Below are 18,050 nucleotides of genomic sequence, written 5' to 3'. Positions count from 1 at the left end.
CTTATGTGTAGAAGCAGTCTGGTTGTGGAACTGCTGCATCGCCAACAATGTAACCTTGAAAGCCTCGTACTTACCAGGCGCTCGCAATGTGAAGGCAGACCAGCTGAGCAGGCGTTTCGCACTCACGCACGAGTGGCAGATCCGTCCCGATCTGCTGCAACCGATTTTTCCACGCATGGGGTTTTTCCCCAGATAGACCCTGTTTGCTACTCAGCACAACAAGAAGTGCCCACGATTCTGCTCCAGGGCAGGACTGGGACGGGGGTCCCTGAGGGACGCCTTCGCGATCTCATGGAGGGGCCCCCTGCTTTACGCTTTCCCTCCCACAGTGCTCATCCACAAAGTGTTGCAGAAAGCCAGGAGGGAAGGAACCTGAATGATCCCGATAGTCCCAACGTGGGATCGACAGCAATGGTTCCCCCTATTCCTGCGCATGTCGGACCGGCCACCGATGTCCCCTCCGGTGGCGCGGGATCTGCTCACGCAAGCCCAGGGGTCCATAGTGCATCCGCACCCCCAAAGCCTGCGACTACAAACGTGGTTAATCCATGGCTCAGCTCCCTAGAGAGCACATGTACGGAGGAAGTGCAGCAAGTCCTAGAAAGTAGCAGGAGGACTTCCACCAGGAAGACCTTCAAGCAGAAATGGACTCGCTTTACGGCATGGTGTTCTACCAAACAGCTAGCCCCCTTTCGGTGCCTATGGCTGTGATATTAGAGTATTTACTGGACCTCAAGAGAGGAGGACTCTCGCTATCCTCGTTTCAGGTCCACCTGGCCGCCATTTTGGTGTTCAGACACGAAGAGGAAGGGCACATGGTGTTCGCCCATCCCATGGTTACCAGGTTCTTCAAAGGGCTGGTAAGCCTATACCCCCCTCAGAAACCGCTTCCACCTCTGTGGAACTCGGACCTGGTGCTTAATGCGAAAAGGGGACCACCGTTTGAGCCTTTGGCCACGGTTTCCCTCCGCCTCCTTATGATGAAGACGACCTTTCTTCTCGCAATCACGTCAGCTCGCAGGGTGAGCGAGCTTGAGGCAGTTATGGCAACGCCGTCCTGCGCTGTTTTTCCAGGGAGGCGGTAACCATACGGCTGCATCCAGCCTTTGTTCCTAAAGTTTCTTTCTGAGTTTCATACTAACGAACCTATTGTTTACCCTTGTTTATCCAAAGCCTCATAACTCTAACAAAGAGGCGCGCCTACACCTCCTGGACGTGAGCAGGCGCTAGCTTTCTATATGGACAGGACCAAGTCCTTCCGGAGAACGGATAGGCTCCTAGTCTCTATCGCTCCCAAATCAAAAGGAGAATGTCTCTCTTCGCAGAGAATCTCTAAGCACATCGTATCTTGCATAAAAATGTGCTACAAACTCAAAAAGACTCCTTTACTGGCCACGCCAGGGCTCATTCCACTAGGGCGGTGGCAGCATCAACAGCCTTTTTTCAAGGGCGTTGCGCTAAAAGACATTTGCAGAGTGGCGACCTGGTCATCCTGTGACACCTTCGCCAAACATTACGCCCTTCACAGGGTATTCCAAGAGGATACCCGTCTCTCGGCAGCGGTCCTCTCGGGGACAAGCTGCACATAATCCGATTACCCACCTCCTATCTTGGGTTACTGCTGGGTAGTCACCTAATGTGGAGCACCCACGGGGACACTCGAAGAAGAAAGAAAGGTTACTCACCGTAGTAACGGTGGTTCTTCGAGATGTGTCCCCGTGGGTGCTCCACTACCCGCCCATCCTCCCCGCTCCGGATCTCTGTTTAGTGTTTTGCAGGAGCATCCGAGGCGGTTGGTCAAGGAACTGGCGGGGACCGGATCGCGCACATGGCCGGGAGCGCGCGGGGGAGCGGCGCGCACCGGCGCATGCGCGGTCCGGCAGAAACTGCTTGGAAGATCCGATCTGCGGCGCCGGGCGAGCCCGACACCTAATGTGGAGCACCCACGGGGACACATCTCGAAGAACCACCGTTACTACGGTGAGTAACCTTTCTTTGCCAGATGAAGCTGCCCAGATTGTGTCCATCTTGTCGCTCACAAACCCAAAACTGCAAGCTTTTACTGTTTCATCTCCACTGCAATCTGTGCTGTCTTCCACGCTTCATATTTGTTCTAAATATTCCACATACGCAACTGGGTGATTGTCCTGGATGAGAGAGAGGTCCTCTGTAGGGTATCGTCCTTTCTGCTTTCCCTACCATGCTCCATACTTAATCTGTGCAGATTGCCAACTCCTCCCAAGACTTGTGTAGCTTTAGGGTTTGTGAGCTCAATCCTTGAGGGGTCCATTTAGGGATCTGGGGCAAATAGATTTAAGAAAAAGGGAGGATGATGCTTGGTCCTGCCAAGAGGGCAGGGGACTGGACTCGACCTCCCAAGGTCCCTTCCAGTTCTATGAGATATACATGTTTGTAGGTTTTCTTTGCAGATATTTCTGTAACTTTGGGTTTTTTTTACAGATGGAGTTGTCAACCCTAAGCCAACATCTTTTACCTTGGGGAATGATGACCCAAATTTGTCTGGTCTCTACCTGTTGACTGTCCAGTTTGGGTTACCCTTCCAGGAGCTGTAACTCCTGTTGGCATATTTCTCCAGGTCATTGAGACACGTTTGTGTTGCTTACATCTAATAAACAATAGGTTTAGAACATCCCAAATATTTTCCAAATATCTAGACCAGTATTGAATAATTGACAGCAGGTTCACAATTGCCAGTTTCTCACCTGCTGGGGAGAAAGCACGTAAGGAAAAATGTCTCTCAAGATGGTTTCAGAGGACTCTTCCAAAGTACCTTCAATCAGCTAATCTTTTAAAACTAACTTCTTCCGAACACATAGGTTATAATAATCCCTATTATATCGTCACCTATCTAACTTTCAATAAACTTGTAATATCAGAGGCTTCTAGAGTCAAGATTTCCCAACCACCATTATTTTCAGTCTTATTGTGCACTTGTGTCCCCACATTCTGATTAGCATAGACTTCTAGATTTGACCTTCTATCCAAAAGCCAACCTCCAAAGTAATTCTTAACTATATGGTGTTTGATTTTATTAAATCATGGTGGCTGAATATACCTAATAAAGCTGGAATTAACTTGGTCATATTCTGGGTTATATATACCTCCCAGGGCAACAAGGGGAATGGGTAGCACTGACAGTCCAAGTTCTAGCAGAAGCCTGAACATCTACCCTGCTAGTTTTGGTCCAATAGCCTGAGCCCAAGTCAATCGACTCAAATGCTGTGACTTTGCATCCTGAGGTTTTTATTGTAGCGTTGACGAACCCTTATTCCATCTCATGGCCCAGATAGATGCAGGATCAAAAATGCCCTATTATACCTCCCTGAAATTTCATAATTCTTGTATACAGGCACAACCAAAATGTAGCAAAATTCGGCTTAAGGAATATCATTCTCCTTGGTGATTAAAAAAAGATGGCATTTCTACCATTCCCTTTGGCACTATTCACCAAAGCACTAGATTTCCTTGCTAGTCAGTTTAATTTGATTTCATAATTTCATCCCACAAATCCTACCTTACTCCATTGACTTCAGTGCCAAAATAAGACCTGAGTAAAAGCAGAATAAGACTTTCAAGATTTTGTTTCACTTTGCATCTTCTCCATGATAAAAAATTTGCTCCTGTATTTTAAAGCCCTTGAAAGAGAGATTTAGGTTTTACATTACATCCATCAACTCCTACTAAGTAGCATTTATCTGAAAAGTACCAATTATCTCAATATTAAAGACTGAACAATTTTATACTTATAAGGCAGTTTTATTGTAGATTCATAGTTATATATTTTATTAAAATGCATGTAGATACATATTCAAAATTCTCATACATTTTTATACCATTTGCATGCATAATTCACAATTTGGAATAGTAAGTGAGCCTTTGCGATGAGTTACATTGACTGCAATTGTGCCAAGTGTGTATGGAAATAAATGTTGCACAGAAATATACAAACATTTGTCAGATTGTGCACGCGCGTGCGCGTGCGCACACACTCTCTCTCTCTCGCTCATGGACTCATGCACGCATCTTGGGATGTTTATAAATCTGACCCTGAATATAACACAGCAGAAATAAGAGACTTGTAACTTATAGAGGTGGTACCAGGCTAACAGGTATGTTAGTCTTTCCTTAAGATATCACAGTCTGTTAAGTTCCTCCTCCTATTATATTCATAGCAACTCTGTAAAGGAAAAAGTAATAAACGTGAATCATCACAGTAATTATCATCAGTGCATTAGCTCTGTAAATTCATGTTCAAGAGCTGCCTTGCTGAGAAACTCCTACAGGAAAGATTCCTAATGTACATTTTTTTTTAAAATGTAATAAATATGAAAAAAATAGCTGTTTTGTTGAAAAAGACGTGTACAGCCTTCTGATAGTAACACTCAGGGCTGCCTCATTCTCTGTGGGAAAGTACATCATTCACAATGTCCTGAATCCCTAACAACTGCCCATAACAATACATACACTGGAAGCTGAAAGATTCCATAGTCGTGCGTTTCAGGACAGCTGTGGCAACTCTGTGAATGGTCAGACTAGATGCTTTTATTATATATTTCCAATAACATAAAACATATTTGAACATAGCCCAATAATTTTCAGTTCACATGAGTGATTGGAAAGCATAGTATTTGAATGAGGGCACTTGTGTATGGAATAACTGATAAAGACAAACTTTATCACTACAGTCCAAGGAAACTCTGAAACCTGGCTGCCTATGCTGTCTGTTCGCATTTTTTCTGTACAAGTTCAACTGTCAAGATGATTCATATGGATGGTGTGAATACCATATTGGCAGCTCTCTCAATTTTTCAGGTTCATTTTGCATAAACTTCCAAAATGTGAATGCGGAGTCTAAACTTTTGTGGCATGCAAGTGTAGTAGCAGATATCGGTTAAGAAATACTAATTAACATTTAAAAGCAACATCCACCCTAAAAAAAAATCTCATATTTTACAAACACTGATAAAGTCTCATTTTCCCCACCTACGACATAACTGTGACAAATACTGCAACTGCAAACAACACCTCTGGATTTACATATTGGTGTGGGCTAGCAACTTTCTGCATCTCCATTGGGTAGGGTTATTGCTGCTCCTACAGGAACCAAAAACTGTACCTGGAAAAATGGGGGGGTCATGAATCACTTAGACTGTAAATGCCTCCGGAGATGTAGCACTCCATGGGAATGGTTTGCGTGTGCTGGTTCAAACTGAGTTTTTTCAGAGGCCATCAGACAAAAAAAAGTGTTAGGAATCAACGTCTGGTGCACAGCCAATCTCCAGGCAATCTAACAATTGCAGCTAGGCTGCTTGGTTGGCTATGCTGCCTGAATTATGGGAAAAGTCAGCACACCAGCTCTTTGGCCCAGTAGCTGACGCAGTTCAGTTGAAGCGGTGCTAAAAGCATTTGCCCATGACTCTGATCGCTCCTGCCTTGTTTTAGCCTTGCATCACTCTGGGTAACTGGTTCTGACCATGGTCTCCAAATGCTGCCTTGGACAGTGACTCTGGGCTCTGGCATTTGGCTCCAGTGCTGACCCGGGGCTCTGATTTCTGGCTAGTGAATCTTGTTCTAATCATTAGGGGCTGTTTCCTGTGCTAACCACTAAGCATAGCTGCCCATATCGGAGTCATGTAACAGGAAGAGCTTTTGCAAGAAAAGCGCTTGAACTGACTCACAACCTCCTTTGTGAGCCAATGAGCAGACAGGACTTTCTATCCAAGGATGTCCCCAACCCTTGTAGAAGGGGTGGAAGCACTTTGGGTTATAGGGCGACTTAAGACTGGTTGGTTATTCCTGGTATGTTCAGTGTGTATTAACATCTGTTTATTGTTTAATTTTGTTTTCTATGCGGGGGCTGGGAGCAGGGGAGTGCTGGCTGGGGCTGAGACCGAGGGAGTGCTGGGACCGGGGGACTGCCAGCTGGAGCAGCGCTGGCAACTCAGGGGCCAGGGACCCCGCTGGGGCAACTATAGCAGTGATGGCCAGGAGTGCCTTCCAGTCTGTTTTGCTCTCAGAGCAAGTGGCATATTTGTGCCAATTATCTGAGTGTTCCGGTTGAAGAATACTGGATACAAGGGAGTTTACTGTATGTTCATTGTGTAACCTGTCAATTCATATTCCCAAACTGTTACATTAAATGCTACTTATATGTACAGTACCTTTGCTGGGTCACACCTCTGACATCCTGCTGTCCATCTGTATCTCACTGCCTTTTACCCTAGATTACCCAACCCTTGGTTTCATATCGCAGTCCATTGGGTCCTGAACCAGATTCCTTTTTTCAAGGATTATTATTTCATGGTGCCCACTGATATGTCCATTGGCTCAGTCCCTGTTCCACGTCACTCTGGTTTGTAGAGAATCCTTCATCATAACTGGCTGTGTATTTGTACGTGTTCATGGAAGACACTTTCATCCCTGACTCATCTCCTAGTGCAGCACAAGCCCTGTGATATTTTAGGGCTTTACATCACAGAACATGTCTTATCACAGCCTGCTGGTTTTTCTCAGACCTGTCCTATCCTTTGGCTCGGTCAGACTTCCCGTCGCATGCTGAGAGGCTGATTCATTCTCTCATGCAATCGCTGACATCATCTCACTGCAGTGGCATATGTTCCCTACATTGTCTAGTCAATGCCTTCCAGAAACATTTGTCTATACCCCTTGAAGCATAGAACCACTTGTCTGCGCCATCTCTCATCTCCCCTTTCCCCCCACCCCTCAAAAAAAAATGCTTTTTGGAGAGGCTCCACAGTTCCACTCTCCTTTTTTGTGACATCTAGAAAATCTTGGAGGTGGCTTTAATTAAATTAGCTGAGATTCTTTTTTAATTACATTTAAGAGCTCTGTGATGCTGGTAGCTAATGTAAAGCACAGGCTTATTGATGGTGTGTTTGCATCCAGAAAGCACATATGATATATCAAGCATAAATCATGTCAAACCAACCTGATTGCTTTCTTTGACACGGTCACAAGCCTTGGGGATTGCAGGAAGTGGTAGACATGGTGTATCTTGACTTTATTAAAGCTTTCGGTATTGTTTCACATGATCATCTCATAAATTAACAGGGAAAATATAACCTAGAAGGAGCTACTATAAGGTGGACACAAAACAGGTTGGGAAACTGTTCCCAGAGAATAGTTCTCAGTGCTTCACAGTCATGGGGTATGGGTATACAGAGTGGGGTTCTGCACAGATCAGTTCTGGGTCTAATTCTTCTCAGTATTCATCAGTGATTTAGATACTGGCATAAAGAGCACAGTTGTAAAATTTGTGAATGATACAAAGCTGGCAAATGCTTTGGAGGGTAGGATTAAAATCCAGAATAATCTGGACAAACTGGAGAAATGGTCTGAGATAAACAGAATGAAATTCAACAGGTACAAATGCCAAGCAGACTATCTGAGAAGGAACAATCAGTTTCACACATACAAAATGGGAAATGACTGCCTAGGAAGAACTGCCGAATGGAATCTAGGGGTCATAGTGAACCACAACTAAATGTGAGTCGGCAATGTGAAACTGTTGCCAAAAAAACCAACTACTTCACTTTGGGATGTATTATCAGGAGTTTTGTAAGCAAGACCTGAGAAATACAGTAAACCCTTGATTTTTAGGAACCCAATTTAGTAGACTTCAGGAACAACAGATGTCTTCTGCTTCCCCCACCCCCCGTTGTTCTTGAAGTCTGCTGGGGTCTGTAAAATCCCCCCTCAAAAAAAAAAAAGAGACTTTAGACTTACTGCTGCCACAGCCTGGAGGACCTGCCACCTCCTCTGCCAGCGCTGCCATGTACTCCTCCAACCGGGGTGGGGTGCATACACAGGCAGACTGGCACTTGTGTACATGCCCTATTCCTGGTGGAAGGAGCGCATGGGTGCTCCAGCAGCAGCTCCTCCAGGCTGCGTGGTGGCCCCTCCAGTTGCATGGGTGAGGCGGTTCCAGTCACATCGCACTGCACTAGGGCAGCTCCAGATGTGCCAGCGGGGTCCCTGCCATGCAGTGGGGCCCAGTGATGGTGGCTCTGGTAAGTGGCAGGGTTTTTTTGAGTGGGGGGCCTGGGGCTGGGGGAGACTGGCAGGGGTTGGTGGGCAGTAAACCCTCACATTCAGTGGACTTTCGGGAATAGCGGACACCCCTCCCTCCTTTCTTCCCTCCCATTAATCCATTAAATTGGGGGTTTACTGTAATTGTTCTGAACTGATTAGGCCTCTCAGCTGGAGTATTGTCTCCTATGAACTATAAGGGAAGATTGGAAAAAAAAATGTTCTTCTTCGAGTGTCCCCGTGGGTGCTCCACATTAGGTGTCGGGCTCGCCCGGCGCCGCAGATCGGATCTTCCAAGCAGTTTCTGCCGGACCGCGCATGCGCCGGTGCGCGCCACTCCCCCGCGCGCTCCCGGCCACGTGCGCAATCCGGTCCCCGCCAGTTCCTCTTAACCGCCGTCGGCTGCAGACGGAATCCGACTAGGCTAAGGCCAAATAGCGTATTCAACGACTTTATCTGTTTTTCTTTCAAAGTTTTTTTCAGATACTTAGGCTACTATGAGTTAGCCGGTTGTTATTTTGCAAAAAAAAAAAAAAAAAAAAGAGAGAACGAACAACAACAAACAAACTACAAGCGGGACAGCTTCAGCCAGTCCCAGTAACAAGCGCCGGAGGCCAGGAGCTACGGCCATCAGCCCTCCTGCTGAGGCAGGCCATCGGACGGGGAAAACAGCACAGGGAAGGTGCTAAGTACCCACTTAATAAAACTCAAAGACTCACCAACAATGTCCTCTTCAGGCTTTAAAAAATGTGAGTCCTGCCGAGAGGCGATTAAGGAGAGACAGGGAGATGCGGCTTAAAATGCTGCTTTGGATAAGGCCCTCCAGCCAGACGTGCCGGAGCGGCCGCAGCAGGAGAGACCCTCCGGGGCCCATAAAAGGAAAGCTGCCTCCCTCACTCCATCAGCGCAGAAACGGAGGAAAGTCTCCCCAGCCCGATCCCTGCCGGCAGCAACAGCGAGCGGGACGGGAGGAGTGCACAGCCCCCAGCCGCAGCAACAGCTGATCGGCGGCGGCAGGGAGAGCCATGTGGAAGCGGCTCAGCCTCCGATGATCAGCCAGCCGCCCCGCACCGCAGGCAGGGCAGCGGCTTAAAACTGCTTTTCATAAGGCCCTCCAGCCAGACGTGCCGGAGCGGCCGCAGCAGGAGGGACCCTGCGGGGCCCATAAAAGGAAAGCTGCCAAAAACGGAGGAAAGCCTCCCCAGCCCGATCCCTGCCGGCAACAATAGCGAGCGGGACGGGAGGAGCGAGCAGCCCCCAGCCGCAGCAACAGCTGATCGGCGGCGGCACGGAGAGCCACGTGAAAGCAGCTCAGCCTCCGATAATCAGCCAGCCGCCCCGCGCCGCAGGCAGGGCGGCAGCTAAACAAGCGCCGGTACCGGCGGCACCGCAGGCAGCGGCACCGACCCCCGGGGAACCGGCGGTGCAGAGCGCGCAGGCACGCAGCCTGCAGGCACCGGAGCACACCGCACCTGCGGCACCGCCCTCCAGCGTGCCGAGCTCGGTGCGCACGGGGCCGGAATCCCCTGTACGTCAGGGGGCAGAGTTACCTCCTCAAGGGAAGGGGAAGGCTGCACACAAGAGGAGGCATTGCAGCCCCTCTCCGCATAGGGCTGTGCAGTTGCTTTCTCACAGCCCTCCGCTTATGTTACAAACTCCAACCAGAAGGCAGGGGTCCCCCCTAGCCTACCTGGAGCCCCCTTCTCCATTTTTTGCAACCAGCCTCACCCTGGCTGGGACCACCTTCACCCTTCCTGGGGTTTGAACCGCTGGACTATTATGCAAAATCGCTCTCTCCAGCCCTCCCCCAGACGCAGAGGGTATGCACCAAGGGAGTGGTCTAGGTCACCTTCCCAAGAACAGTGCCTATACTGCCATGGTCGCCCCTACCGTGCGGGGCATAGACACCATTGGCTATCTACCAGGGAAAGATCCCCACAAACGATCTCGTACCCCCGAGGGCAATTGCGACCGGGGACAGAGACTCAAGCATCTCAGGGGGGACTGGTTATGGAACCCCGAGATTTTCCCTCGCAAACCTCTAGTGAGAGGGTGCACCATCACCAGCAGGAACCGGAAGGGTCCACAGAGACGTATCCCGGTGGTTCCTCGCTCTCCTCCCCGGATGAGGCTACGGCCCCGGGGGAGTCCATCCTCCGGACGATCTCAAACAGTTCCAAGAGCTGTTTTACGAGGGTGGCCTTCACGCAAGGCATCCAGACAGCTAAGGTGCAAGAGAAACACCATAAGCTCCTCAAAAATCTGAGACCTCCGGCCTCCTCCAAAATAGCAATACCGCTTAATGACGCAATCTTGGAGTCTGCCACTATGATATGGCAGACTCCTGCGACTATTCCGCCTGTCCACAAGAGAGCGGAAAAAAAAAAAAAAACTTTGTGCCGACAAAGGGCACGGAGATCCTGTTCAGCCACCCACAACCAAATTCCTTGGTGGTGGAGTCGTCGCAATGTGGGGGAACAGACAAACATGCCAAAAAGCTAGAGCTGTTGGGCAGAAAGGTCTACTCCTCCTCCACTCTACTGTTGCGAATGGCAAATTACGCAGCGCATCTAGCGAACCATAATTTCGATAACCACATTAGGTTAACCTCCCTCATGGACTCGCTTCCAGAGGGCAAGAAACCAGTGCTCAAGGCCATCATGCAAGAAGGCTACGCGGCCTCGAGGACGGGAGTTCAGATCGCCCTGGATGTTGCGGACTCAGCAACAGCGTCCCCAGTACCACAGGGGTTACGAGCAAGGGCGACATCAACAGCACCAGCAGTACAGAACTCCCAGGCGTCGTTCCCAACACAGCCGTGCGTCCTCGGGGCAGGGCCAAAGGCCACAAGTTTGACACACAGATCCAGGGCTGCGCCATCACTACCGTCGCAAGGTCATCCGAAGCGGTTATTCCACCATCGCCTCTGACCATTCTATAACCAGTGGCGAAGGATCACCACAGACAAATGGGTGCTGGAGATCATAGCCACGGGGTACGCCATCCCCTTCCAGTCGCTCCCACCGCCATGACCTCCACCCAGGCCCCACCTCCAGGAGGCCTCCCACGTGGCGAGGCTCAAGCAGGAGGTAGACCATTTCATGCTCATAGGGGCAGTGGAAAGAGTGCCGGAGCAACTGCAAGGGAGAGGGTTCTACTCCAGGTACTTCCTCACGGGGAAAAAGACAGGAGGCGGGAGGTCCATCTTAGATTTTCGAGGCCTCAACCGGTACCTGCGCAAGCAACGCTTTCGGATGATCACAATCGCCTCCATCCTTACGGCACTAGACGATGGAGATTGGTTCGCAGCCCTAGACTTATAAGACACGTATTTCACATAACTATTCATCCGGCTCACCTACGATTCCTCTGGTTTCTCATGGTAGGCAAAGAACATTTTCAATACAAGATCCTACCGTTTGGCCTCTCCTTGGCCCCCAGAGTCTTCACCAAGCCCTTGGCAGTGGTGTCAGCCTACCTGCACAGACAGGGGGTATTTATATTCCAGTATCCGGATGACTGCCTACTCAAAGGGGCCTCGAAGGAGGAGGTACTACGCATGATACGCGTCACAACAGGCACGTTCTCTCGCTCGGCCTGGTTATCAATCTGACAAAATCAAAGATAGACCCCTCGCAGGACATACAGTTCGTAGGGGCACGCATAAATTCTATTACAGCGAGGGCGTATCTACCAGAGACTCCCTTTCGGGCCGTCGGCTCCCTCGTGCAAGTCTTCACCTTCAGCCCTACGGTGCTGGTTCTGACGTGCTTACAGCTGCTGGGCCACATGGCAGCAGCGGCGTTCGTACAACAGAATGCCAGGTTACACATGCGCAGCATGCAGCACTGGCTGGCGAGCGTATACAACCCGGCAGCACACACTGTTCACAGGGTGGCGCCGCCCACAACAGAGGTGCGCAAATCCCTGCAATGGTGGGTAAACCCCGAGAATCTGCTAACAGGGGTACCCTTCCACCAACCACACATATTGGTTTTTCTTACTACAGACGCCTCCCTCATAGGGTGGGGAGCACACATGGGCGAAGAGGTGACGCAAGGGCTGTGGTCCTCCATGGAGCAGTCACTGCACACAAATATACTGGAGCTCAGAGCAGTGTTCAACACCTGCAGACACTTTTGAGACCGTATAAAAGGCAAAGTAGTCGGGATCAGTATAGACAATACCTCCATCATGTTTTATATGAATCGACAAGGAGGAGCTCGGTCCCGTGCCTTGTGTGCAGAAGCAGTCCGGTCGTGAAACTGCTGCATCGCCAACAATCTAACCCTGGAAGCCTCGTACTTCCCAGGCGTTCACAATGTGAAGGCAGACCAGCTGAGCAGGCGTTTCGCACTCACGCATGAGTGGCAGATCCGTCCCGATCTGCTGCAACCAATTTTTCATGCATGGGGTTTTTCCCCAGATAGACCTGTTTGCTACTAAGCACAACAAGAAGTGCCCACGATTCTGCTCCAGGGCAGGACTGGGACAGGGGTCCCTGAGGGACGCCTTCGCGATCTCTTGGAGGGGCCCCCTGCTTTACGCTTTCCCTCCCACAGTGCTCATCCACAAGGTGTTGCAGAAAGCCAGGAGGGAAGGAGCCTGAATGATCCCGGTAGTCCCAACGTGGGATCAACAGCAGTGGTTCCCCCTACTCCTGCGCATGTCGGACCGGCCACCGATGCCCCTTCCGGTGGCGCGGGATCTGCTCACGCAAGCCCAGGGGTCCATAGTGCATCCGCACCCCCAAGGCCTGCGACTACAAACATGGTTAATCCATGGCTCAGCTCCCTAGAGAGCACATGTACGGAGGAAGTGCAGCAAGTCCTAGAAAGTAGCAGGAAGACTTCCACCAGGAAGACCTACAAGCAGAAATGGACTCGCTTTACGGCATGGTGTTCTACCAAACAGCTAGCCCCCCTTTCGGTGCCTATGGCTGTGATATTGGAGTATTTACTGGACCTCAAGAGAGGAGGACTCTCGCTATCCTCGTTTAAGGTCCACCTTGCCGCCTTTTTGGCATTCAGACACGGAGAGACAGGGCACACGGTGTTCGCCCATCCCATGGTTACCAGGTTCCTTAAAGGGCTGGTAAACCTATACCCCCCCGCTCGGAAACCGCTTCCACCTTCGTGGAACTTGGACCTGGTGCTTAATGCGAAAAGCGAAAAGCCTTTGGCCACGGTTTCCCTCTGCCTCCTTATGATAAAGACTACCTCTCTTCTCGCAATCATGTCAGCTCGCAAGGTGAGCGAGCTTGCGGCAGTTATGGCAACGCCACCCTGCGCTGTTTTTTCCAAGGAGGCGGTAACCATACGGCTGCATCCAGCCTTTGTTCCTAAAGTTTCTTCTGAGTTTCATACTAACGAACCTATTGTTTACCCTCGTTTTATCCAAAGCCTCATAACTCTGACAAAGATGCGCGCCTACACCTCCTGGACGTGAGGAGGCGCTAGCTTTCTATATAGAAAGGACCAAGTCCTTCCAGAGAATGGATAGACTCCTAGTCTCTGTCGCTCCCAAATCAAAAGGAGAATGTCTCTCTTCGCAGAGAATCTCGAAGCACATCGTATCTTGCATTAAAAAGTGCTACAAACTCAAAAAGACTCCTTTCCTGGCCATGCCCAGAGCTCATTCCACTAGGGCGGTGGCAGCATCAACAGCCCTTTTTCAAGGGCGTTGCGCTAAAAGACATTTGCAGAGTGGCGACCTGGTCATCCTGTGACACCTTCGCCAAACATTACGCCCTTCACAGGGTATTCCAAGAGGATACCTGTCTCTCGACAGCGGTCCTCTCGGGGACAAGCTGCACATACTCCGATTACCCACCTCCTATCTTGGGTTACTGCTGGGTAGTCACCTAATGTGGAGCACCCACGGGGACACTCGAAGAAGAAAGAAAGGTTACTCACCGTAGTAACGGTGGTTCTTCGAGATGTGTCCCCGTGGGTGCTCCACTACCCGCCCATCCTCCCCGCTTCGGATCTCTGTTTAGTGTTTTGCAGGAGCATCCGAGGCGGTTGGTCAAGGAACTGGCGGGGACCGGATCGCGCACGTGGCCGGGAGCGCGCGGGGGAGTGGCGCGCACCGGCGCATGCGCGGTCCGGCAGAAACTGCTTGGAAGATCCGATCTGCGGCGCCGGGCAAGCCCGACACCTAATGTGGAGCACCCACGGGGACACATCTCGAAGAACCACCGTTACTACGGTGAGTAACCTTTCTTTTTGTTCAGTCTGCAAAAGAGAAGACTGTGAGAGGGTGTTAGACCCAGAGCAGGAGCCTCCCTATCAGATTGGAGAGCAGGCAGATCACAGAGCGTGCTGGTACATAACACCCGAAATACCCTTTATTGCTTACAGAATGAACCTCACACATTCACACCACACCCATACTACACCTGAGGCTGTAGTCAGAAATCCCAGTGGCCAGCCAAGGCTCAGTCCAATCTCAAGGTGCTTGGGGTCTGCAAATACCATTCCACATCCCAAACAAGGTTCTGGAGCAATAAACAATTCCAAATTGCAAATGCATGAAGCCGCCATTTATAATCCATTTTATGATATCATTAGTCTTTTGTCTCTGTTGCCTGGGCCTTTTACCCACAGAAGTCCACAGAGATAGTCCTGGGTGGGTCGCCAAGATCCAAGGCATGCCATTTCCTCCTTTTCTTATACGTTTCTGTAGCAGTCCAGATGGTGTTGAGGATAGGACAAGAAGCAATGGGTTTAGATGGCAACAAATGGAGGGTTAGGGTGGACGTTAGGAAAAACTTCCTAACTGTCAGGGTGGTTTAGCACTGGAATAAACTGCCTAGGAACATTGTGGACTCTCCAGCACTGGAGGTTTTTTTAAGAGCATGTTAGACAAACACCTGTCAGGGACAGTCTTGATAAAAAATAATTCTGACTGGAGGTGCAGAGGACTGGACCACATGAGCTCGTGAGGTCCTTTCCAATACAGTGATTCTGTGATTTTTTTTCCAGAGCCTACTTCTGAACTAGCATAGATATCATAAAGCATAAATGTTATGGAAAAATGTTATGTTTCTGTCCTCTTGTTCTCTTTCTTATTGCCATTGGCTTTTTTCCCCCCTCTTATGCACTGTGTATTTTCCCAAATAGATCTATCTAGAACATCATTTTGATTATGCTGACAAGAACAGCGACACCTCTGTAGACTGTCCTACAGCAAAGGCACAACAGAATAAATGTTTATAAATAGATCCTCATTCCGTGGTTTCTACACATGCAGTACTTCACGTCCTTGCTCCACAGGGCAAATGCTCTGGCAAACTGCTTCCCCACATGGCATGTCAAGATCTGAAACAGATGCTGACAAAACAGATGCAGTTGTTATCTTGCCTACCAGAACCTAAAGTTGAGGCCATGTCCCAAGAGTACAGAAATCGCTCTGTGCAAGCTTCCAAGGGGTGAGAGACAGTGTGTTGCCTGTGCTTCAGCATCAACACTATAAGAGAGATTCCTATGGAGCCATTAAATATAGCACCTCATTATACATCTTCAAAGTGCTGTATAGAAAAGCCAGTGCACTCAACTAAATACTCGTAGAGGTGAATACAGGTTGTAGCTGTGGAATATGGAGAGGACAGGTAGCTTTAAAATAATAGCACTTAGTGGCTTGGGACCTCAATTCCCCATCTGTTAGCAGGGGGCAACATTACAGCCTTTTTGTCCCCTTTGTACTGTTCATTTAAACTTTAGCCAGTAAGCTCTTTGGGTCAGGGACTATCTTTTACTGGGTTAATGTACAGACCAAATATTGTAAGGCCTCCAGTTCAGTCAGGGCTTTCAGGCACTGTTGTAAGAGCAATAAAGTATAATAATCATTAATATTATGTTTGCTGAATATTACTGATAGGTACTATGAGTTTTTTGTTGCATCCTGTTTCCCTCTTCCCACATGCCTATTGTTTCATTAGACTTTAAGCTCTTTGGGACAGAGACAGGTCTTTGTGCTGTATGTTACTAAGGTCCTTGTCCAATGTCTTTTATATGTCCTTTTATACATCTTCAAGATGTTATGTTTTGGTGCTTGTAGTATGTCTGGTACTACAGGTTGACCCTCTCTAATTTGGCACCCTCTGGACTGGACAGCTGCCAAACAAGAACTACAGGAGGTCATTGTTGTCCAGCAACATTACCAACACCTCCACTGCTTACTGGGCTCTTGGAAGATGTTTAGGGGTAAATTACAGCTAAATAACAGCACAGAACACTGAGCACCAGGACTGGTGTCTGTAATCAAACTTTATGGGACTGCGGAAAACTTGGCTGCACCCATGATAAGTGGTCACTGGGTAACTAGAATCATGCTGGATTATGGATGATGCCAGATGAGAGAGTTCTGGATTACAGAGGTTCAACCTGTACATGTATTTTAAGGATTGTGCTGGAAAGCACTAGTTGCTATGTTGTAGCAGTCTATTTTTAAAGGACTGACAGGCATGTTCAGTGCTATGCAACTGCCAAATGAATACAGAATCTCCACCCAAGGAGCTAACAATTTTAAGGGCTGGGATAAATCAGATAAAAACGCACTGGGTGGCAACGCAGTGAATGGATATAATATATAAATGGGTTATTTTTAATTGGTGTGTGTTATGGAAAAATGGATTGTCAAAAGGGATTAGCATTAGAACATTTTTTCATATGAAGTTTGTGTGTGTGTGTGTGTGTGTGTGTGTGTAATAAATAACGACTGCATAATACATAGAGTAATAAGCATTTGCCTTTTTATCATTTCAAACTTCTTCGTTACAAATACATGAATAATTTTTCAGTACTGTTATTTAATATCTCATCTTTCTTTTTAAAGTACATTTCTAAATCTCCTGTTCAGATGTTAATGTTTACGATAAAATCTGTTATGAAAAGCTTTCAATCTGCAGTATTTTGACTGTTTTAGTAAAAGCAGGAGTTAAACTGTTCCCAGGCTGTCAACTTAAAAATAAATTGGTAAACACCTGGGGCTGCATTGTCCATTCTGTTACTAGTTTTATGTCACTGTAACTCCACCCAGGAGCAATAGTCCTCTAAAGCTTGCATAATAGAGGGGAAAGCCAAGCTTTTTAAAATTAAAATTTCAATAAAGCATGTGGACTAATAAATACTAGTGCTCAAGGCTTCCTGTTATAATTTCACACCCGAGTAGAGACAGAGAGCCACACCAGACATTGATTGATGTCACAGGTCTCAGTGTTTGTGAATGTCTGCTATTTCCATATTAATTACTACCACAGCTTCTGGCCTGAAAGTTTATTAAACCACCTATTTCTTGGCTGTTCCATTTCAGGTGGGATTCCATTTGTCTTGACTGGAGAGTTTTTTCAGCCGTCTCAAAAGCCTGCGGCATTTATGATAGCGGGGACAGTCAACTGGCTGTCCAACTTCACAGTGGGCCTTCTTTTCCCTTTCATTCAGGTACATGCCATGCACACTTAACAGTATGATAGTTGAATTAATAGTATGTCATCAGGTGATGAACTTCCTTGGTCATGAAGTGGAATGAAACCCACCCCTTGTTTTGATGCATTTCAGGGTGTCAGTTGTAATGCCTATTACAGTGAAGCCCCACTTAATAGAAAGTGGGGAGGAAAATATTATTATGTTATGGTCATATGAAGAGTAGCATATTTCTGATGGAGAAAATGGGAATTTAGAGAAGGAGAGTTTTATGCTTGCATTAAATTCAATTTTAGACTCCCATTGACTTCAGTCAATTGAGATTTTGGATAGAAGCATAGAAATATAGAAATGTCAAGTGCAAAGGGACCTTGCTACCAAGTATATCTAGAAGACCATCCCTGACAGGAGTTTCTTGAACACTTTCTGTAAAATCCTCAGTGATGGTGTGTCCACAAACTCACTTGGAAACCTATTTCTGATTTTTGTCTGTCCTTACAATTCTTTTCCTGATGTCTAATCTACATCTTCCTTCCTGCTGATTAAGCCCATAAC

General features: G+C 48.1%; 1 protein-coding gene across 1 annotated transcript in view; it reads left to right on the top strand.

Moving 5' to 3' along the window:
• SLC2A9 (solute carrier family 2 member 9) overlaps positions 1–18,050 on the top strand; it is a 154,267-nt gene that overhangs the window by 114,053 nt on the left and 22,164 nt on the right. The window contains exon 11 of the mRNA XM_074992496.1: positions 17,386–17,513. Within this exon, the coding sequence (XP_074848597.1) occupies positions 17,386–17,513 (128 nt within the window). The remainder of the gene's footprint in view (positions 1–17,385; positions 17,514–18,050) is intronic.

This window comes from Carettochelys insculpta, chromosome 4, assembly GCF_033958435.1.
Source record: "Carettochelys insculpta isolate YL-2023 chromosome 4, ASM3395843v1, whole genome shotgun sequence".
Lineage (NCBI taxonomy): Eukaryota > Metazoa > Chordata > Testudines > Carettochelyidae > Carettochelys > Carettochelys insculpta.
Note: the sequence above shows the minus strand (reverse complement) of the source record. Positions and strands in the feature narration are given on the sequence as shown.